Source organism: Acipenser ruthenus, chromosome 28, assembly GCF_902713425.1.
Source record: "Acipenser ruthenus chromosome 28, fAciRut3.2 maternal haplotype, whole genome shotgun sequence".
In the NCBI taxonomy this organism is placed as follows: domain Eukaryota; kingdom Metazoa; phylum Chordata; class Actinopteri; order Acipenseriformes; family Acipenseridae; genus Acipenser; species Acipenser ruthenus.
In genome coordinates this window covers 4142568-4165665 of record NC_081216.1, presented here as the reverse complement: position 1 = coordinate 4165665, position 23098 = coordinate 4142568, and the positions used below count along the sequence as shown (strand labels likewise).

General features: G+C 41.2%; 3 protein-coding genes across 3 annotated transcripts; all 3 read left to right on the top strand.

Annotated features, from left to right (window-relative positions):
* Window positions 1–469: 469 nt before the first annotated feature.
* On the top strand, window positions 470–8574 carry LOC131702006 (interferon a3-like). Its single transcript, XM_059003343.1, has 5 exons — window positions 470–601; window positions 724–810; window positions 1001–1150; window positions 1489–1575; window positions 8458–8574. Exons 1-5 carry the CDS (start codon window positions 470–472, stop codon window positions 8572–8574), a joined length of 573 nt encoding a protein of 190 aa, XP_058859326.1.
* Window positions 8575–13982: 5408 nt separating this feature from the next.
* LOC131701987 (interferon a3-like) lies at window positions 13983–15497 on the top strand. The gene is made up of 5 exons (XM_059003244.1): window positions 13983–14114; window positions 14237–14323; window positions 14546–14695; window positions 15034–15120; window positions 15402–15497. Exons 1-5 carry the CDS (start codon window positions 13983–13985, stop codon window positions 15495–15497), a joined length of 552 nt encoding a protein of 183 aa, XP_058859227.1.
* Window positions 15498–19966: 4469 nt separating this feature from the next.
* On the top strand, window positions 19967–21455 carry LOC131701988 (interferon a3-like). The gene is made up of 5 exons (XM_059003245.1): window positions 19967–20098; window positions 20221–20307; window positions 20504–20653; window positions 20992–21078; window positions 21360–21455. Exons 1-5 carry the CDS (start codon window positions 19967–19969, stop codon window positions 21453–21455), a joined length of 552 nt encoding a protein of 183 aa, XP_058859228.1.
* The last annotated feature ends 1643 nt before the right edge of the window (window positions 21456–23098 follow it).

Genomic DNA, 23098 nt, shown 5'->3' with positions numbered 1-23098 from the left:
CCATTGCTGTGGTTTCTTTTTGATACACTCTCATTCCTTTTTGATACACTCTCATTCCTTTGATACACTCTCATTTTTTGCACAACAGCACATTTATTGCCTTAATGTGGACGATATACACCCTCAAGCGTATTAATGGAAAGTTACGATAACTACAGCAGTTTAAACGTGCAACAGCTTCGTCTTAGACAGTGACACGAAACCGAAACTTCATCATTCTCTGTAATTTTTTTAATACTATTCGTTTTTGATTTCGTCCTTTAAATACAGCAGCAGCATGAATTTAAGAAGCATAACATTCTTCGAAACACATCTGAACATCCTACTGAAGTAAGTGCCTTTTAAGATATTCTAATGTAACATGTTGGTGAGATTTTGAATTGTGTATTGTAATTTATGCACTGTTTCACATATTTAATTGTATATTTTTCTTGTATTTCAGGTTAGTCATACCAGAGCTGATCACAGAATGGCTTTTGAAAACGTCTTTGTTGTGTGCTGCATCGTGCTGTGCCTCTGGTCGCCGACTTTCTCAATGCCAACGACGTGCAGGATGCTCGGACACCTGACTCAAATACACAAACAACAACTGATCGACCTGGTAAGATGGAAATAAGATAAACAGACCGTTCGAGAACTTGGTCATTCATTCACTTGTCGAACAGTTAATGGTTTACTTTAAGTTTATTTAACTGATATTTATTTTTGATTATTTGTGTACAGGGAGGCAATTTTCCTGAGCAATGCAAAAAAGAGAACGTAGCGATTGCAGTGCCGCTGGATGCCTATGAGATTACAGGGGACTCAAAGGTATGTAGGGCTTAGTGTACAAGGCTGACATATATCTACTGTCGAATAGAGAATACATACACACTTTTTGATATACAATATATATATATATATACACACTTTTTGATGGTTGTCATGTATTAGATCTATATATAGGCTATATATGTATTTATTTCTTGCACATTTTTTATGTTTCATGTTGTGTCTATAGATTGAAGACATCAAGATGACGGTTTATGAAGCACTCAATCACGTCAACATCATTTTCCTGAGTGGGCAGAAGCCTGCAACTTGGAATAAGACTAATCTGGATATCTTTCATAACATCCTTCATCGCCAGATTCAAAGAGTAAAACAATGTGTAAGTACAGTATATTACCAGAAAACAGAATATCAAGTGTGTAAATCGCGATGCGGCTGAGACAGTCTGCAGTTAGAAGTGAATTCAAATGATTTGCCAGAGGGAGACTTTCGGCGTTTGTCTGTGGCCGTATATTTCTAATCCCCCTTTTTTAAACAAGCACGTTTATTACAATTACTGTAGACTTCGTAAACTATATATAAGTTTATATAAGTGAGTTGTACATCAAATACATCTTTGTAAACGGAATTAAGACACTGTATGATGGATTTCTTTTTTAAAGTACTTTTTTTTAAGTACTATTATTATTAAATCAGACTTCTTACTAATCTGTGCAGGTGCAGGTCGGAGATGGAGAGCCACAAGGCAGCCACCTGGTGCTAAAGGCGTATTTTGAGAAACTGGAAAATATTTTAAAAGACAAGGTGAGGATGAATGTATTTTTATATTCTCGGGCACAGCATACTTTCATGTAATACTTTAAAACAGTATAACCATGTGTGTAACAGGGACTAACGTGTTTTCTTCAAGTGTAATATTTGTTTTGACAGTGGGCTATATAGCAGGTATAAACGGATTATCCAAAGTTTCTAAGCTTCTGAATTTTCTACGTCTGTATGTTCGTTGATAAATACATATTTAATATTACATATTAAGCTCGCTTTGTTAACTGTTTGTTGAATATGTTTTCCTTGTTCATTTTCAGGACTACAGTTCCCTTTCAAGTCGAAAATAACCATCAAGGTATGGGATATTGCCGTCAGGCAGTAGCGATTGGCTGAGCTTTTATAGCAAAGCTGCCGATAGGCCTCTGCGCGAGCTGCCACGTAAGCCCACCCCCTTGGGAGCTTACTATACGCAGCGCGCAGAGACTCACTCTCTTTTGTCTTCAGCATTGGTAGCGGTAGGTATTAGAGCCTGTAGCTGACTGTACTCAAAAAGCTTAAAGCTTGAGAAGCTGGTTTTTGCCCCTTCTCCGAGTTTATTTCAGTTACACTCTTCGGAGTCGTTATTATTATTATTTAAGGATTTTATATATTGTGTATATTTTTATATATTTTATATATTTCCTTCACGCTTTGCTTGCATCGCGTTTCTCGTGGTCTCCCGTCTTTCCTTTATTAATTAATTTTGATTATTGTGTTGTGTTTTGGGTTGTATTAAAATATATATTTTTCTGTGTGTATTGTATATATTTGTGACGCACGTTGCGTTGGCCTTGGCCGCGCGCGTGTCTGCAGCCCCGGTCTTGCCTTGGCTAGACCGCGTGTGTGTGGAGCCTGCTCTGCTGTCTCCCACGTACTGCCTGCGGTAAAAAAAAAAAAAAAAAAACCGCGTGGTAGTTGTACTGTGCCCACATATACTGTGTCCCAGTCACATAATCACCACCAGCAGTACTGCTGCAGCGAAAAAAAAAAAAAAAAAAATCCCATTCACTACACAGAGGAAGACGACCACTAAGCCTCTATCCCCAGCACCAGCAGGTAAGTAGTGCACAGCATAAGACACTGTACCAGCACATAGCGTCTCCGCTCTGCGGGTCAGCTGACGCTTAGGCGTCTGTGCTAGCGTTCTACGCTCGGTACTCACGCTCCGGCGTGCTGCGCTTAGGCGCTTGGTGTCGGCACTTTGCCACTTGGTGCAGCGCTTCGGCGCTTTGTGCAGCGCATCAGCGCTTGGTGCTAGCGCGTCTGCGCTTGGGGACTTCGGCGCATCGACGCTCGGTGCACGCACCTCGACGCTCGACGCTTCGGCGCTCGACGCTCGGCGCGTCGACGCCTCGACGCTCGGTGCACGCACCTCGACGCTCGACGCTTCGGCGCTCGACGCTCGGTGCACGCACCTCGACGCTTCGGCGCTCGGCGCTCGGCGCGTCGACGCCTCGACGCTCGGTGCACGCACCTCGACGCTCGACGCTTCGGCGCGTCGACGCCTCGACGCTCGGTGCACGCACCTCGCCGCTCGACGCTTCGGCGCTCGACGCTCGGTGCACGCACCTCGACTCTCGACGCTTCGGCGCTCGGCGCGTCGGCGCCTCGACGCTCGGTGCACGCACCTCGACGCTCGGTGCACGCACCTCGACGCTCGGTGCACGCACCTCGACGCTTCGGCGCATCGACGCCTTGACGCTCGGTGCACGCACCTCGACGCTCGACGCTCGACGCTCGGTGCACGCACCTCGACGCTCGACGCTCGGTGCACGCACCTCGACGCTCGGCGCTTCGACGCCTTGACGCTCGGTGCACGCACCTCGACGCTCGGTGCACGCACTTCGGCGCTCGCTCGGTGCACGCACCTCGACGCTCGGCGCTTCGACGCCTTGACGCTCGGTGCACGCACCTCAACGCTCGACGCTTCGGTGCTCGACGCTTGGCGCATCGACGCCTTTACGACCAGGGCACGTCCACGCTTCGGCAACCATGTCCGGGTTCCACCGTTGCGTCACCTGCCAGGCAAAATTGCCAGCGAGCGATCCCCATGAGGACTGTGTGGCGTGTCTGGGGCCAGAGCACGCCGCATCCGCGTTGGCGGATAGGGCTTTTTGCCATCTTTGTGCTGGTTTCCAGACACGCACCCTCCGCCAAAGGGCGAAGAAAGCAGTGGGTGGGCGCTCTCCTTCCACTGGATCGTCCCACACCATTTCTGCCCCGCCGTCATCTACGGCGACGCCGCCAGGGCGGCTGCAGCTCTCCAGGAGCCCGTCCTCCCAGCTAACGGCTGGTCAGAGGTCCCCCACCAGACGCGCTCGGGAGCGCAGCCCCTCCCCTCGTAGGGTACGCCCCCGTCGGGAGTCTAGGTCGCACTCCAGATCGCCTCGACGGAGAGCACGCTCTCGTTCCCCTCGTCGGGACAGGCGATACAGAGACAGGTCGGGGGTGGCAGAGCTAACCTCCAAAATGTCCCAATTCATGGAGGTTATGATGGGGCAGCAGTCCATCCTCATGTCCTTAGCAAATGTGGTGCCTCCAGTCCCAGGACAACCGACTGGGCCCATTGCTAGTCAGCCAGTGGCCCCTCCACAACCTGCACCGGTCGTCGCTCCTCCAGTGCAGTCTCAAGGGGAGTGGGATATCGATGCGCTGTCTAGAGACGCATCTGACATCCTAGAGGGGGACAGTACAGAGGCTGAGGTAGCCTCCCAGCACTCTGAGGACAAGCTCCACGTGCTGGACACCAATGACCCTACGTGGTCTGTGGTGGACAGAGCAACCCGCCACTTGGGCGTCGAGTGGCCGATGGCGGAGCCGCCTCGGCGCTCCTTGTTTGAGTCGCCTTCAGCCCAGTCCAGTCAGTCCAGGATGCTTCCGGCATTCCCGGACTTTATTAAGGAGGTACAGTCCACCTGGGGGGCTCCGGCCTCTGCCCCGGCGACTTCTCGCAAGGCCTCGGCCTTTAACATGCAAGGGGCAAGTGAGGCTGGGTTGGCGTCCTTCCCACCTGTGGACGCTGCGTTCGCCGCGTTGGTGAAGACGCCAACACTATCGGGGCTGACGAAAGATCCTGCATGCCCCAATAAGCAGTGCAGGACCACTGAGGTACACCTCAAGAAGGGGTACGCTGCGGCCACAGAGGCGGTCAAGCTCTCTAATGTGGCCAGCTTGCTGACGGTCTACCAAGCGGCATTAATTAAAGACCTGCCTGAGTGCCCTTCGGCGGCCCTCAGAAGCGAGTTGGGGACTGTCAGTCAACTGCTGGTGAAGCTGGCCCAGCTCAACGCGCGGGCTCAGGGCAGGAGCATTGCGTCTCCACGGCCAGGGGGGACTAAGACCTCTCCCTCAAGCACAGCAGCGCGCGGTCAACCTCCTTTTTCAAGACCGCAGCGCGGAGGGTGGCGCCCTAGAGGTGGTGCCAAGCCACGCCCTCGGGGCTCTGGCCAGGCCCCTCGCGAACGAGCCCAGCCCAAACAGCCCTGAGAACACCAGGCAGCTGTTAACCCTCCCCTACACTGTCTCCCAGCTCCAGTTCTGGCAACAATGCACCAACGACATCTGGGTGCACAAAACTATATCCACCGGGTACACCCTTCAGTTCCAGTTAAAACCTCCTCCCTTTCGGGGGGTGGTCGTAACTGCAGTGAAGGACTCGGTTCAGTCCTCAGCTCTGAATGTGGAAATACAAGCATTGCTCAGCAAGCGTGCCATTCAACAAGTAGACCCTGCTCTGATCGACCAGGGGTTCTATTCCAAATACTTCCTGGTGCCCAAGAAGGACGGCGGGCTCCGTCCTATTTTAGATCTGCGAGTACTGAACAAATACCTGCGGGTGTTATCGTTCAGGATGCTTACGCACAGGCACATCATCCAGTCAGTCCGACACGGCGACTGGTTCACCACCGTGGACCTGACAGATGCGTACTTTCACGTTCCCATCTGCCCGGGTCACAGGAAGTATCTGCGTTTCGCATTCCAGAGCAGGGTATACGAGTTTTGTGTCCTTCCGTTCGGCCTGTCACTAGCTCCTCGAACCTTTTCGAAATGTATGGATGCCATTCTAGCTCCCTTGCGGGCTCAAGGTGTCCGACTGCTGAATTATCTGGACGACTGGCTCGTCTGCGCGCAGTCAAAGGAGCAGGTGGCACAGCACACAGTGATGGTTACAGACCATCTTCGGCGGCTAGGTCTGAAGATCAATTCAGAAAAGAGCCGCCTAGTGCCGAGCCAACAGACCGAGTTCTTGGGTCTGCATCTGGACTCAGTGTCCATGGAAGCGACCCTGTCGACACAAAGAGTTGCCTCAATAGAGCGGTGTCTTTCCCTATTCAGGTTGAGACAAACAGTCAGCATGGAGCTGTGTCAGCGCATGCTGGGGTTGATGGCTGCCGCCTCACAAGCCCTTCCTTTGGGCTTACTACACCAGAGACCTCTGCAGGCCTGGTTCAATGCCTTCGCGTTGCATCCGCGGAGAGACAAACACCGCAGGCTAAGGGTATCCCGAGCCTGCTGGGAAGCGCTACGCTGGTGGAGAGTTCCGTCAAACCTCCGCCAAGGCGTACGCTTGGGTCCCATTTTCAGAAGGCAGGTCATCACGACCGACGCTTCCAACCACGGTTGGGGAGCAGTCTGGAACGGGACAGGGACCCGTGGAGTGTGGTCAGGACCCTGGAGGTCAGCCCACATCAACGCTCTGGAGCTCAGAGCGGTGGACCTCGCCCTCCGGCACTTCTTGCCAGTGCTTCTAGACAAGCACGTGTTAGTGCGGTCAGACAACACCACAGTAGTGGCGTATATCAATCGCCAGGGCGGATTGCGGTCCCCCAGTCTTCACCAGATGGTAATGCGGCTGTTGCTCTGGGCTCAACCGCGTTTAGCCTCTCTGCGTGCAGTTCATCTGCCGGGCAGAGTCAATTACGCAGCGGATCTCCTGTCCAGAGGAGGTCCTCTTGCGGGCGAATGGCGTCTCCACCCTCAAGTGGTGGAGCGCATCTGGGAATGGTTCGGCACAGCGCAGGTCGATCTCTTCGCTTCGCGAGAGACCACGCACTGTCCTCTATGGTTCTCGGTGAAGGACCTCGACAGCCCCCTGGGGGTGGATGCACTGGCTCACGAATGGCCGCCAGGGCTCCAGTATGCCTTTCCACCGATTCCGATGCTCCCCGCCTTCTTGGAGAAGGTCAGGGTAGAGCGAGCGACAGTGATTCTGATCGCTCCTCGGTGGCCTCGGAGAATATGGTTCCCGAGTCTAGTGCAGTTACTGCACGGTCGCCCGAGGGAACTCCCTTTGCGAGCGGACTTGTTGTCCCAAGCTCAAGGACAGCTTTGGCATCCGAACCCCAAACTCATGCAGTTGTGGGCTTGGCCCCTGAGCGGGAGCGCCTGTCAGCCTTAGGGCTTTCGACTGCAGTTATATCGACCATCCAGAGTGCGAGAGCGCCCTCTACTAGGTCGCAGTATGCGTATAAGTGGCAGCTGTTTCAGAGTTGGTGTCTGGCTGAGAGCCACGACCCAGTCTCCTGTCCTATGGCAGTAATATTGCAGTTTCTACAGAAACTGCTGGATGAAGGGAAATCTCCTTCTACACTTAAAGTGTATTTAGCCGCCATTTCGGTTTGTCATGTACGCATTGACGGGTTATCACCTGGTTGCCATTTTTTGGCATCTCAGTTTCTGAAAGGTGCAAGACGCTTGCGGCCTCCAAGAACGACCAGTTTACCGTCGTGGAGCCTTGATGTGGTGCTAGAAGCCCTTACCAAGGCACCGTTTGAGCCTCTCCACAGCGTGGATATGAAGCTCATATCTATTAAGACAGCTTTTTTGCTGGCTGTGGTATCAGCAAAACGCGTGAGCGAGTTACATGCACTTTCAGTGCATCCTTCTTGTACTCGTTTTGCAGGAGACGGTTCTAAGGTCTCCATGCGCCCTAATCCGGCCTTTTTACCAAAGGTTATATCCCCGTTCCACATGAACCAGTCAGTCGAGTTGATGGCGTTCCATCCTCCTCCTTTTTCTTCCCCAGAGGAAGAGCGGTTACACATGCTCTGCCCCGTGAGGGCATTGAGGTGTTATATGGACCGTACAAAGACTGTGAGGCAGACAGAACAGTTGTTCATATGCCATGGTTCTAGATCTTTGGGTCAGCCGCTGTCTAAACAGCGCCTTTCCCACTGGATAGTGGATGCTATTAAATTAGCGTATGAATCTGCAGGCCTTCCACCACCAGGGCAGTTGAAGGCGCATTCTACCAGGGGTATGGCGACATCCTGGGCCCTCTTTCGAGGGGTGCCGGTGTCTGATATTTGCGCGGCAGCCAGTTGGGCTACGCCGCATACTTTCATGAGGTTTTACAGGTTAAATGTACTGGATTCCTCTGCTCCACTGTTTGGAGCATCTGTTTTACACTCTACGACGCCTCAGGATGCGGACGTATAGAGTGGTTGATAGCATGGTGTTGACTGTTCCACCTTTAAGACAGGTGTCATTACGAGCATAGACGCTGAGGCGCAGCTCCGCATATGCCTAGATGTTCTGCCTACGCAGTTGCGTTATGACGTAAGTCTGTCCTACTGCCGAGAATCCTCCCTCGCGACGGCTTGGGTACACTGTTCCATTACCTTGATGGTTATTTTCGACTTGAAAGGGAACGATAGGTTGCGGATGCAACCCCGGTTCCCTGAAAGAGAAAATAACCATCAAGCCGCGTGGTCGCTTCAGAAGCCTTCACGGCCTGAAGAGCAAAAGAGGAAGTGAGTCTCTGCGCGCTGCGTATAGTAAGCTCCCAAGGAGGTATCGGCAGCTTTGCTATAAAAGCTCAGCCAATCGCTACTGCCTGACGGCAATATCCCATACCTTGATGGTTATTTTCTCTTTCAGGGAACCGGGGTTGCATCCGCAACCTATCGTTTTTGTGCTTGGGAAATTGTAAGAAAAGAAGCAGTAAACAGTTTAACCCAAGTTCAGCTGCTCATGGACAAAGCGGAAATACACTAAAATGACTGAAAAATGTTATTGTACTTATTGACGCAGCGATTTGTATTTGTTAAAATGTTAAATTATTTAAATTCAACTGCTGTTACGGCATTTTAAAATGTAACCTACCAGTGCTGCCTATTTATTTAAATATTCATTGTATCTATTTATTCAATTATTTATGTTTGAAGATGTGTTTTATTTTTATACCATGTTGCTTTTGTATAATAAATTAATAAACTTTTATACATTTTAAAATTTGCGTTTGTGTTTAACTAATAGCGTCCTGTATTAACGAGAAAAACACACAATTTGTGTGGATTCAGAGACTGTTAAGAACAACAGATCTGTTATTTGTTGCTTCAAGGAATTGGTTACAAACATAACCTATAATTAAATTGTTTAAGAAAATAAATTACAGTACCGGTGTCACATCAATTTATTCTATCTATCAAATATTTCTACTTTGCGTAATGCGCATGCCCAGACTGTTTTCATCCTGTACTGCGCATGCCCAGGTTTTGTTTATCTTTAAGCGCGAGGACGCTCATCAAAAACTGCTAACTATTTTGAGAAAGTGCATGTTTTGTAAAGTTACATTTTGCTCCACATGGAATAATTCGTTTTATATTAAATACAGACAGATGGTTTTAAGGAACGGTAAAGTGTATATACTAGAGCTAGGTAGAATTTTTTTAATAAAAAGGCGAACGATCAAAAGACAACTATACGCTGACTGCACATTTGTTACATTGAAGTGTAGCGTTTTCTTGACACTATAACTAACCCTTAAGTACACCTTTGTAAAACTGTTTTGCAAAGATATTATTATTATTATTATTTATTATTATTATTATTATTATTATTATTATTATTATTATTATTATTATTATTATTATTATTATTATTATTAATAATAATAATAATAATAATAATAATAATAATAATAATAATAATAACAGAGATATTTTCTGGAGTGAATTTCTATCATGTTGATATTAGTTGAAAAATAAGTAATGTCAATTATATTACATTATTTTAGTTCTGCTATATATTTTTTAGAATCTTTTCAAACTACTCTCTATATAACCACCAATATTAATTGTTTGATTGTTTTAACTTGACCACAAATAAAATAAGAACATAAGAACATAAGAAAGTTTACAAACGAGAGGAGGACATTCAGCCCATCTTGCTCGTTTGGTTGTTAGTAGCTTATCCTGGGAGACAGTCAGCATGGTTTTAGGAAAGGGAGATCGTGTCTAACTAACTAATCGTGTCTAACTAACCGATTTTTTTGAGGATGCAACATCGACAATGAATAATTGCAAAGCAAAGAAATGCATGCACATGAATTAGGGAATGATTAACATGTAGAAAACAGTACTGATTAGAGAAGAAACCTCAAAATGGGGCGAGGAAACCAGTGGTGTACTACAGGGATCAATATTAGGTCATCTGCTATTCCTAATCTACATTAATGATTTAGATTCTGCTATAGTAAGCAAACGTGTTAAATTTGCAGGCGACACAAAAAATAGGAGGAGTGGCAAACACTGTTGCAGCAGCAAAGGTCATTCAAAATGATCTCGACAGCATTCAGAACTGGGCAGACACATGGCAAATGACATTTAATAGGGAAAAGTGTAAGGTACTTCACACAGGCAATAAAAATGTGCATTATAAATATCATGAGAAAGACCTAGGACCAAGGCAGCAATGTGGAGTAGTGGTTAGGGCTCTGGACTCTTGACCGGAGGGTCGTGGGTTCAATCCCAGGTGGGGGACACTGCTGTTGTATCCTTGAGCAAGGTACTTTACCTAGATTGCTCCAGTAAAATCCCAACTGTATAAATGGGTAATTGTATGTAAAAATGGGTGGCACGGTGGCGTAGTGGTTAGCGCTGCTGCCTCACAGCGCCAGGGTCCTAGGTTCGAATCCGGCCTAGGGTACTGTCTGTGTGGAGTTTGCATGTTCTCCCTGTGTTCGTGTGGGTTTTCTCCAGGTACTCCGGTTTCCTCCCAGAATCCAAACACATGCTGTCCAGGTTGATTGGTCACTCTAAATTGCCCTCTGTGTGAGTGTGTGTGTGTGGTGCCCTGCGATGGACTGGCGTCCCGTCCAGGGTGTAGTCTCGCCTTGCGCCCTTTGTATGCCGGGTTAGGCTTCGGCTCACCGCAACCCTGTAAGCGGTTAATGATAATGGATGGATGGATGGATGGATGGATGGATGGATGTAAAAATAATGTGATATCTGTATAATGTGAAATAATGTATAATGTTATATCTTGTACCAATTGTATGAAGCTATAAAAAAAGGCCAACAAGATGCTCAGATATATTGTGAAAAGTGTTGAATTTAAATCAAGGGAAGTAATGTTAAAACTTTACAATGCATCAGTAAGACTTCATTTGGAATATTGTGTTCAGTTCTGGTCACCTCGTTACATAAAGGATATTGCTACTCTAGAAAGAGTGCAAAGAAGAGCGACCAGAATTATCCCGGGTTTAAAAGGCATGTTGTATGCAGACAGGCTAAAAGAATTGAATCTATTCAGTCTTGAACAAAGAAGACTATACGGTGATCTGATTCAAGCATTCAAAATTCTAAAAGGTATTGACAATGTCGACCCAGGGGACTTCTTCGACCTGAAAAAAGAAACAAGGACCAGGGGTCACAAATGGAGATTAGATAAAGGGGCATTCAGAACAGAATATAGGAGGCACTTTTTTACACAAAGAATTGTGAGGGTCTGGAACCAACTCCCCAGTAATGTTGTTGAAGCTGACACACTGGGATCCTTCAAGAAGCTGCTTGATGAGATTCTGGGATCAATAAGCTACTATTAAGCAAACAAGCAAGATGGGCTGAATGGCCTCCTCTTGTTTGTAAACTTTCTTATGTTCGTATGTTCTTCAAATGAGGAGAAAGCAATTATGCATCATTCTCTAGAATATAGGTATAAAGAAAAGTCCAATGCAACATACAAACAATCTGGTCAATAGAATTGAGGTAGGCAAAGATCATTTTACAAATAACACATTTTTTAAATGATATTCAAACCATAGTCCTTTTAAAAATATATGTATTAAAAACATGGTAAACCAGGATAAACTGTGGCAAATGCAGTATAGAAAAAGCTTTGGAAAACTGTAAAATCGCTGCACATTTACCATGGTACACTTTCAGATGTGAGCATCTTTCAAAATGATGACGTGAAAGAAGATATTTGAGCTAAAAGGATTGTTTGAAAGTCAAAACATTTGGAATATGTATTCATTTTACAACATTTACGTGTATTTTCTTCTGTCACTGATATATTGTAATCCATAGGTATTGTTTAAAAGTCGTTTTGTTAATACATATATTTTTGCTTTTATAACATGGTCAACGTTTTGGTACCCCTATAGCAAAGAATGACCCTTACAGCCTTTTGAGAGAACAAAATTATCCAACAGTATTTTGTGCACGGGACTACATCATATACCACAGAAGCCACCAGCCCTGCATATATGCCTTCTTAATAGCACTGCAGACCAACATGGAAAAGCGATATCTAAAATATGTGATGTGATGAGGGGGTAAGTAAGATAGAAAACAAATGTTGGAATGTACACACACACACACACACACATATCAATATTTTAGCGCTCTTTAAAATAAATTAATCATCGGAAATAAAATAAAAACACAATAGAAAATGAAAACCTTTCTAGACGTCAATGAATCAAGAAAGCGTTTTTTTTAATCGTGGGAATTCGGGGAGTTCCAAATAATATTTGTATGTAAGGAACGTGGTAAGGGGGGGGGGGGGGGGGGGGGGGTAATGAACATTATAGTCTCATAGAAAACGTTTATTTAAGATATTCATTTCAAACATTTGCCATCGACATTTGAACAGTGGATTTGCAGTGCTGTCGTTTGTCAACATTTGTGGTTTGGAGGTTCCGGTGCTATACCACGCACCTGCCAGAAATCTGGCGAGACTGTTCATCTTTATTTGTATTCCCTAAGAAAAATAGGTTGATAGAGACTATTAAAAATAATAATGGTGTCACTCTTATGGAAAGTGTGTTGATCGCGGTTCCCCATTTCACCAAGACGACTTTCAAAGTTTAATTTCCCCAACAAGTACATCAGAGGTGAAATTCCATACCAGTTTTAGAAACCAGAATTATTAAATGTACCGCCTTAACACAATATTAATTTATTGATATTGAAATAATATATGCCATTATGTAAAATAAATTTAAAAAAAAAAAAAAAAAAAAAAAACTATGGGCACAGCAATTAGGCAGTGACCAGCAAAACAATCTAATTGTTTAATAGTCATATGGCGAACCTATCTTTTCATCTTATAGCCATGACAGATAGACCTAACATACTGCGCCGTCCGGTCCCCCAAAAACAGTCACCAAATGTACCTTCCTTTGATCAGTCTTTATTTGGATATTGGACATGGCTGGATGATGGAAGACAGAAAAAAATAGTTTCCTATAAAGAAAATGATATATAATGGAGTTGTCTTTTCGTTGTTTTTGTACAGTGCATATATCGGTCTAAAAATAAGAACAGTTCCACTATTACATGTAATTGTAAAACGCTGACACCTCAGCACAGCGTTGATCCGAGTTCCTTTCAACTCTCTTACTCATTACTCTAGACCAGAGGCACGCTATATTCAAACTTTTTCATGATTTATCGCTCAAGGTTTTTTTTTTACCGCTATTGTATTCTTTGCTTATATGTATGGATTATGCACATGTATACCTATCTCTATATATTAATAGGAGCAGAACAGTTAAATATTCCACACGTGAGGTACGGAAGCGGTGCTCTCCCTGCCAGAGAAGTGAGGGGTCGGCGCTCGCTGACGACGCCGCAGCACTGTACCCCTGGTGCACGTAGTTAATATCTTAACTTACACAATAGAGCCTAACTTTATAGAAGCAATTTGCCATTGCTGTGGTTTCTTTTTGATACACTCTCATTCCTTTTTGATACACTCTCATTCCTTTGATACACTCTCATTTTTTGCACAACAGCACATTTATTGCCTTAATGTGGACGATATACTCCCTCAAGCGTATTAATGGAAAGTTGCGATAACTACAGCAGTTTAAACGTGCAACAGCTTCGTCTTAGACAGTGACACGAAACCGAAACTTCATCATTCTCTGTAATTTTTAAAATACTATTCGTTTTTGATTTCGTCCTTTAAATACAGCAGCAGCATGAATTTAAGAAGCATAACATTCTTCGAAACACATCTGAACATCCTACTGAAGTAAGTGCCTTTTAAGATATTCTAATGTAACATGTTGGTGAGATTTTGAATTGTGTATTGTAATTTACGCACTGTTTCATATATTTAATTGTATATTTTTTCTTCTATTTCAGGTTAGTCATACCAGAGCTGATCACAGAATGGCTTTTGAAAACGTCTTTGTTGTGTGCTGCATCGTGCTGTGCCTCTGGTCGCCGACTTTCTCAATGCCAACTACGTGCAAGATGCTCGGACACCTGACTCAAATACACAAACAACAACTGATCGACCTGGTAAGATGGAAATAAGATAAACAGACTGTTCGAGAACTTGGTCATTCAGTCACTTGTCGAACAGTTAATGGCTTACTTTAAGTTTATTTAACTGATATTTATTTTTGATTATTTGTGTACAGGGAGGCAATTTTCCTGAGCAATGCAAAAAAGAGAACGTAGCGATTGCAGTGCCGCTGGATGCCTATGAGATTACAGGGGACTCAAAGGTATGTAGGGCTTAGTGTACAAGGCTGACATATATCTACTGTCGAATAGAGAATATATATATATATATATATATATATATATATATATATATATATATATATATATATATATATATATATATATATAAAACTTTTTGATGGTTGTCATGTATTAGATCTATATATAGGCTATATATGTATTTATTTCTTGCACATTTTTTATGTTTCATGATGTGTCTATAGATTGAAGACATCAAGATGACGGTTTATGAAGCACTCAATCACGTCAACATCATTTTCCTGAGTGGGCAGAAGCCTGCAACTTGGAATAAGACTAATCTGGATATCTTTCATAACATCCTTCATCGCCAGATTCAAAGAGTAAAACAATGTGTAAGTACAGTATATTACCTGAAAACAGAATATCAAGTGTGTAAATCGCGATGCGGCTGAGACAGTCTGCAGTTAGAAGTGAATTCAAATGATTTGCCAGAGGGAGACTTTCGGTGTTTGTCTGTGGCCGTATATTTCTAATCCCCCTTTTTTAAACAAGCACGTTTATTACAATTACTGTAGACTTCGTAAACTTTATATAAGTTTATATAAGTGAGTTGTACATCAAATACATCTTTGTAAACTGAATTAAGACACTGTATGATGGATTTCTTTTTTAAAGTACTATTTTTTAAGTACTATTATTATTAAATCAGACTTCTTACTAATCTGTGCAGGTGCAGGTCGGAGATGGAGAGCCACAAGGCAGCCACCTGGTGCTAAAGGCGTATTTTGAGAAACTGGAAAATATTTTAAAAGACAAGGTGAGGATGAATGTATTTTTATATTCTCGGGCACAGCATACTTTCATGTAATACTTTAAAACAGTATAACCATGTGTGTAACAGGGACTAACGTGTTTTCTTCAAGTGTAATATTTGTTTTGACAGTGGGCTATATAGCAGGTATAAACGGATTATCCGAAGTTTCTAAGCTTCTGAATTTTCTACGTCTGTATTTTCGTTGATAAATACATATTTAATATTACATATTAAGCTCGCTTTGTTAACTGTTTGTTGAATATGTTTTCCTTGTTCATTTTCAGGACTACAGTTTTTGTGCTTGGGAAATTGTAAGAAAAGAAGCAGTAAACAGTTTAACCCAAGTTCAGCTGCTCATGGACAAAGCGGAAATACACTAAAATGACTGAAAAAATGTTATTGTACTTATTGACGCAGCGATGTGTATTTGTTAAAATGTTAAATTATTTAAATTCATCTGCTGTTACGGCATTTTTAAATGTAACCTACCAGTATTGCCTATTTATTTAAATATTCATTGTATCTATTTATTCAATTATTTATGTTTGAAGATGTGTTTTATTTTTATACCATGTTGCTTTTGTATAAATTAATAAACTTTTATATATTTTTAAATTTGCGTTTGTGTTTAACTAATAGCGTCCTGTATTAACGAGAAAAACACACAAATTGTGTGGAAATTCAGAGACTGTTAAGAACAACAGATCTGTTATTTGTTGCTTCAAGGAATTGGTGACAAACATAACCTATAATTAAATTGTTTAAGAAAATAAATTACAGTACCGGTGTCACATCAATTTATTCTATCTATCAAATATTTCTACTTTGCGTAATGCGCATGCCCAGACTGTTTTCATCCTGTACTGCGCATGCCCAGGTTTTGTTTATCTTTAAGCGCGAGGACGCTCATCAAAAACTGCTAACTATTTTGAGAAAGTGCATGTTTTGTAAAGTTACATTTTGCTCCACATGGAATTATTCGTTTTATATTAAATACAGACAGATGGTTTTAAGGAACGGTAAAGTGTATATACTAGAGCTAGGTAGAATTTTTTTAATAAAAAGGCGAACGATCAAAAGACAACTATACGCTGACTGCACATTTGTTACATTGAAGTGTAGCGTTTTCTTGACACTATAACTAACCCTTAAGTACACCTTTGTAAAACTGTTTTGCAAAGATATTATTATTATTATTATTATTATTATTATTATTATTATTATTAATAATAATAATAATAATAATAATAATAATAATAATAATAATAATAATAATAATAATAATAATAATAATAATAACAGAGATATTTTCTGGAGTGAATTTCTATCATGTTGATATTAGTTTAAAAATAAGTAATGTTAATTATATTACATTATTTTAGTTCTGCTATATATTTTTTAGAATCTTTTCAAACTACTCTCTATATAACCACCAATATTAATTGTTTGATTGTTTTAACTTGACCACAAATAAAATAAGAACATAAGAACATAAGAAAATTTACAAACGAGAGGAGGCCATTCAGCCCGTCTTGCTCGTTTGGTTGTTAGTAGCTTATCCTGGGAGACAGTCAGCATGGTTTTAGGAAAGGGAGATCGTGTCTAACTAACTAATCGTGTCTAACTAACCGATTTTTTTGAGGATGCAACATCGACAATGAATAATTGCAAAGCAAAGAAATGCATGCACATGAATTAGGGAATGATTAACATGTAGAAAACAGTACTGATTAGAGAAGAAACCTCAAAATGGAGCGAGGTAACCAGTGGTGTACCACAGGGATCAATATTAGGTCATCTGCTATTCCTAATCTATATTAATGATTTAGATTCTGCTATAGTAAGCAAACGTGTTAAATTTGCAGACGACACAAAAAATAGGAGGAGTGGCAAACACTGTTGCAGCAGCAAAGGTCATTCAAAATGATCTCGACAGCATTCAGAACTGGGCAGACACATGGCAAATGACATTTAATAGGGAAAAGTGTAAGGTACTTCACACAGGCAATAAAAATGTGCATTATAAATATCATGAGAAAGACCAAGGACCAAGGCAGCAATGTGGAGTAGTGGTTAGGGCTCTGGACTCTTGACCGGAGGGTCGTGGGTTCAATCCCAGGTGGGGGACACTGCTGTTGTATCCTTGAGCAAGGTACTTTACCTAGATTGCTCCAGTAAAATCCCAACTGTATAAATGGGTAATTGTATGTAAAAACGGGTGGCACGGTGGCGTAGTGGTTAGCGCTGCTGCCTCACAGCGCCAGTGTCCTAGGTTCAAATCCGGCCTAGGGTACTGTCTGTGTGGAGTTTGCATGTTCTCCCTGTGTTCGTGTGGGTTTTCTCCAGGTACTCCGGTTTCCTCCCAGAATCCAAACACATGCTGTCCAGGTTGATTGGTCACTCTAAATTGCCCTCTGTGTGAGTGTGTGTGTGTGGTGCCCTGCAATGGACTGGCGTCCCGTCCAGGGTGTAGTCTCGCCTTGCGCCCTTTGTATGCCGGGTTAGGCTTCGGCTCACCGCAACACTGTAAGCGGTTAATGATAATGGATGGATGGATGGATGGATGGATGGATGGATGGATGTAAAAATAATGTGATATCTGTATAATGTGAAATAATGTATAATGTGATATCTTGTACCAATTGTAAGAAGCTATAAATAAAGGCCAACAAGATGCTCAGATATCTTGTGAAAACTGTTGAATTTAAATCAAGGGAAGTAATGTTAGAACTTTACAATGCATCAGTAAGACTTCATTTGGAATATTGTGTTCAGTTCTGGTCACCTCGTTACATAAAGGATATTGCTGCTCTACAAAGAGTGCAAAGAAGAGCGACCAATTATCCCGGGTTTAAAAGGCATGTTGTATGCAGACAGGCTAAAATAACTGAATCTATTCAGTCTTGAACAAAGAAGACTATACGGTGATCTGATTCAAGCATTCAAAATTCTAAAAGGTATTGACAATGTCGACCCAGGGGACTTCTTCGACCTGAAAAAAGAAACAAGGACCAGGGGTCACAAATGGAGATTAGATAAAGGGGCATTCAGAACAGAATATAGGAGGCACTTTTTTACACAAAGAATTGTGAGGGTCTTACCGCAAAAAAAAAAAAACACAATAGAAAATGAAAACATTTCTAGACGTCAATGAATCAAGAAAGAGTTTTTTTTTAATCGTGGGAATTCGGGGAGTTCCAAATAATATTTGTATGTAAGGAACGTGGTAAGACGGTGGGGAGGGGGGGGGGGGGGGGTTAATGAACATTATAGTCCCATAGAAAACGTTTATTTAAGATATTCATTTCAAACATTTGCCATCGACATTTGAACAGTGGGTCTGCAGTGCTGTCGTTTGTCAACATTTGGGGTTTGGAGGTTCTGGTGCTATACCACGCACCTGCCAGAAATCTGGCGAGACTGTTCATCTTCATTTGTATTCCCTAAGAAAAATAGGTTGATAGAGACGATTAAAAATAATAATGGTGTCACTCTAATGGAAAGTGTGTTGATTGCGGTTCCCCATTTCACCAAGACGACTTTCAAAGTTTCATTTCCTCAACAAGTACATCAGAGGTTAAATTCCATACCAGTTTTAGAAACCAGAATTATTAAATGTACCGCCTTATATATAACACAATATTAATTTATTGATATTGAAATAATATATGCCATTATGTAAAATAATTTAAAAAAAAAACTATAGGCAAAGCAATTAGGCAGTGACCAGCAAAACAATCTAATTGTTTAATAGTCATATGGCGAACCTATCTTTTCATCTTATAGCCATGACAGATAGACCTAACATACTGCACCGTCCGGTCCCCCAAAAACAGTCACCAAATGTATCTTCCTTTGATCAGTCTTTAGCTGGATATTGGACATGGCTGGATGATGGAAGACCGAAAAAATAGTTTCCTATAATAGAAATGATATATAATGGAGTTGTCTTTTCGTTGTTTTTGTACAGTGCATATATCGGTCTAAAAATAAGAACAGTTCCATTATTACATGTAACTGTAAAACGCTGACACCTCAGCACAGCGTTGATAGGAGTTCCTTTCAACTCTCTTACTCATTACTCTAGACCAGAGGCACGCTATATTCAAACTTTTTCATGATTTATCGCTCAAGGGTTTTTTTTACCGCTATTGTATTCTTTGCTTATATGTATGGATTATGCACATGTATACCTATCTCTATATATTAATAGGAGCAGAACAGTTAAATATTCCACACGTGAAGTACAGAAGCGGTGCTCTCCCTGCCAGAGAAGTGAGGGGTCGGCGCTCGCTGACGACGCCGCAGCACTGTACCCCTGGTGCATGTAGTTAATATCTTAACTTACACAATAGAGCCTAACTTTATAGAAGCAATTTGCCATTGCTGTGGTTTCTTTTTGATATACTCTCATTCCTTTTTGATACACTCTCATTCCTTTGATACACTCTCATTTTTTGCACAACAGCACATTTATTGCCTTAATGTGGACGATATACACCCTCAAGCGTATTAATGGAAAGTTACGATAACTACAGCAGTTTAAACGTGCAACAGCTTCGTCTTAGACAGTGACACGAAACCGAAACTTCATCATTCTCTGTAATTTTTTTAATACTATTCGTTTTTGATTTCGTCCTTTAAATACAGCAGCAGCATGAATTTAAGAAGCATAACATTCTTCGAAACACATCTGAACATCCTACTGAAGTAAGTGCCTTTTAAGATATTCTAATGTAACATGTTGGTGAGATTTTGAATTGTGTATTGTAATTTATGCACTGTTTCACATATTTAATTGTATATTTTTCTTGTATTTCAGGTTAGTCATACCAGAGCTGATCACAGAATGGCTTTTGAAAACGTCTTTGTTGTGTGCTGCATCGTGCTGTGCCTCTGGTCGCCGACTTTCTCAATGCCAACTACGTGCAAGATGCTCGGACACCTGACTCAAATACACAAACAACAACTGATCGACCTGGTAAGATGGAAATAAGATAAACAGACCGTTCGAGAACTTGGTCATTCATTCACTTGTCGAACAGTTAATGGTTTACTTTAAGTTTATTTAACTGATATTTATTTTTGATTATTTGTGTACAGGGAGGCAATTTTCCTGAGCAATGCAAAAAAGAGAACGTAGCGATTGCAGTGCCGCTGGATGCCTATGAGATTACAGGGGACTCAAAGGTATGTAGGGCTTAGTGTACAAGGCTGACATATATCTACTGTCGAATAGAGAATACATATATATATATATATATATATATATATATATATATATATATATAAAACTTTTTGATGGTTGTCATGTATTAGATCTATATATAGGCTATATATGTATTTATTTCTTGCACATTTTTTATGTTTCATGATGTGTCTATAGATTGAAGACATCAAGATGACGGTTTATGAAGCACTCAATCACGTCAACATCATTTTCCTGAGTGGGCAGAAGCCTGCAACTTGGAATAAGACTAATCTGGATATCTTTCATAACATCCTTCATCGCCAGATTCAAAGAGTAAAACAATGTGTAAGTACAGTATATTACCTGAAAACAGAATATCAAGTGTGTAAATCGAGATGCGGCTGAGACAGTCTGCAGTTAGAAGTGAATTCAAATGATTTGCCAGAGGGAGACTTTCGGTGTTTGTCTGTGGCCGTATATTTCTAATCCCCCTTTTTTAAACAAGCACGTTTATTACAATTACTGTAGACTTCGTAAACTTTATATAAGTTTATATAAGTGAGTTGTACATCAAATACATCTTTGTAAACGGAATTAAGACACTGTATGATGGATTTCTTTTTTAAACTACTATTTTTTAAGTACTATTATTATTAAATCAGACTTCTTACTAATCTGTGCAGGTGCAGGTCGAAGATGGAGAGCCACAAGGCAGCCACCTGGTGCTAAAGGCGTATTTTGAGAAACTGGAAAATATTTTAAAAGACAAGGTGAGGATGAATGTATTTTTATATTCTCGGGCACAGCATACTTTCATGTAATACTTTAAAACAGTATAACCATGTGTGTAACAGGGACTAACGTGTTTTCTTCAAGTGTAATATTTGTTTTGACAGTGGGCTATATAGCAGGTATAAACGGATTATCCGAAGTTTCTAAGCTTCTGAATTTTCTACGTCTGTATTTTCGTTGATTAATACATATTTAATATTACATATTAAGCTCGCTTTGTTAACTGTTTGTTGAATATGTTTTCCTTGTTCATTTTCAGGACTACAGTTTTTGTGCTTGGGAAATTGTAAGAAAAGAAGCAGTAAACAGTTTAACCCAAGTTCAGCTGCTCATGGACAAAGCGGAAATACACTAAAATGACTGAAAAAATGTTATTGTACTTATTGACGCAGCGATGTGTATTTGTTAAAATGTTAAATTATTTAAATTCATCTGCTGTTACGGCATTTTTAAATGTAACCTACCAGTATTGCCTATTTATTTAAATATTCATTGTATCTATTTATTCAATTATTTATGTTTGAAGATGTGTTTTATTTTTATACCATGTTGCTTTTGTATAAATTAATAAACTTTTATATATTTTTAAATTTGCGTTTGTGTTTAACTAATAGCGTCCTGTATTAACGAGAAAAACACACAAATTGTGTGGAAATTCAGAGACTGTTAAGAACAACAGATCTGTTATTTGTTGCTTCAAGGAATTGGTGACAAACATAACCTATAATTAAATTGTTTAAGAAAATAAATTACAGTACCGGTGTCACATCAATTTATTCTATCTATCAAATATTTCTACTTTGCGTAATGCGCATGCCCAGACTGTTTTCATCCTGTACTGCGCATGCCCAGGTTTTGTTTATCTTTAAGCGCGAGGACGCTCATCAAAAACTGCTAACTATTTTGAGAAAGTGCATGTTTTGTAAAGTTACATTTTGCTCCACATGGAATTATTCGTTTTATATTAAATACAGACAGATGGTTTTAAGGAACGGTAAAGTGTATATACTAGAGCTAGGTAGAATTTTTTTAATAAAAAGGCGAACGATCAAAAGACAACTATACGCTGACTGCACATTTGTTACATTGAAGTGTAGCGTTTTCTTGACACTATAACTAACCCTTAAGTACACCTTTGTAAAACTGTTTTGCAAAGATATTATTATTATTATTATTATTATTATTATTATTATTATTATTATTATTATTATTATTATTATTATTAATAATAATAATAATAATAATAATAATAATAATAATAATAATAATAATAATAATAACAGAGATATTTTCTGGAGTGAATTTCTATCATGTTGATATTAGTTGAAAAATAAGTAATGTTAATTATATTACATTATTTTAGTTCTGCTATATATTTTTTAGAATCTTTTCAAACTACTCTCTATATAACCACCAATATTAATTGTTTGATTGTTTTAACTTGACCACAAATAAAATAAGAACATAAGAACATAAGAAAATTTACAAACGAGAGGAGGCCATTCAGCCCGTCTTGCTCGTTTGGTTGTTAGTAGCTTATCCTGGGAGACAGTCAGCATGGTTTTAGGAAAGGGAGATCGTGTCTAACTAACTAATCGTGTCTAACTAACCGATTTTTTTTGAGGATGCAACATCGACAATGAATAATTGCAAAGTAAAGAAATGCATGCACATGAATTAGGGAGTGATTAACATGTAGAAAACAGTACTGATTAGAGAAGAAACCTCAAAATGGAGCGAGGAAACCAGTGGTGTACTACAGGGATCAATATTAGGTCATCTGCTATTCCTAATCTACATTAATGATTTAGATTCTGCTATAGTAAGCAAACGTGTTAAATTTGCAGGCGACACAAAAAATAGGAGGAGTGGCAAACACTGTTGCAGCAGCAAAGGTCATTCAAAATGATCTCGACAGCATTCAGAACTGGGCAGACACATGGCAAATGACATTTAATAGGGAAAAGTGTAAGGTACTTCACACAGGCAATAAAAATG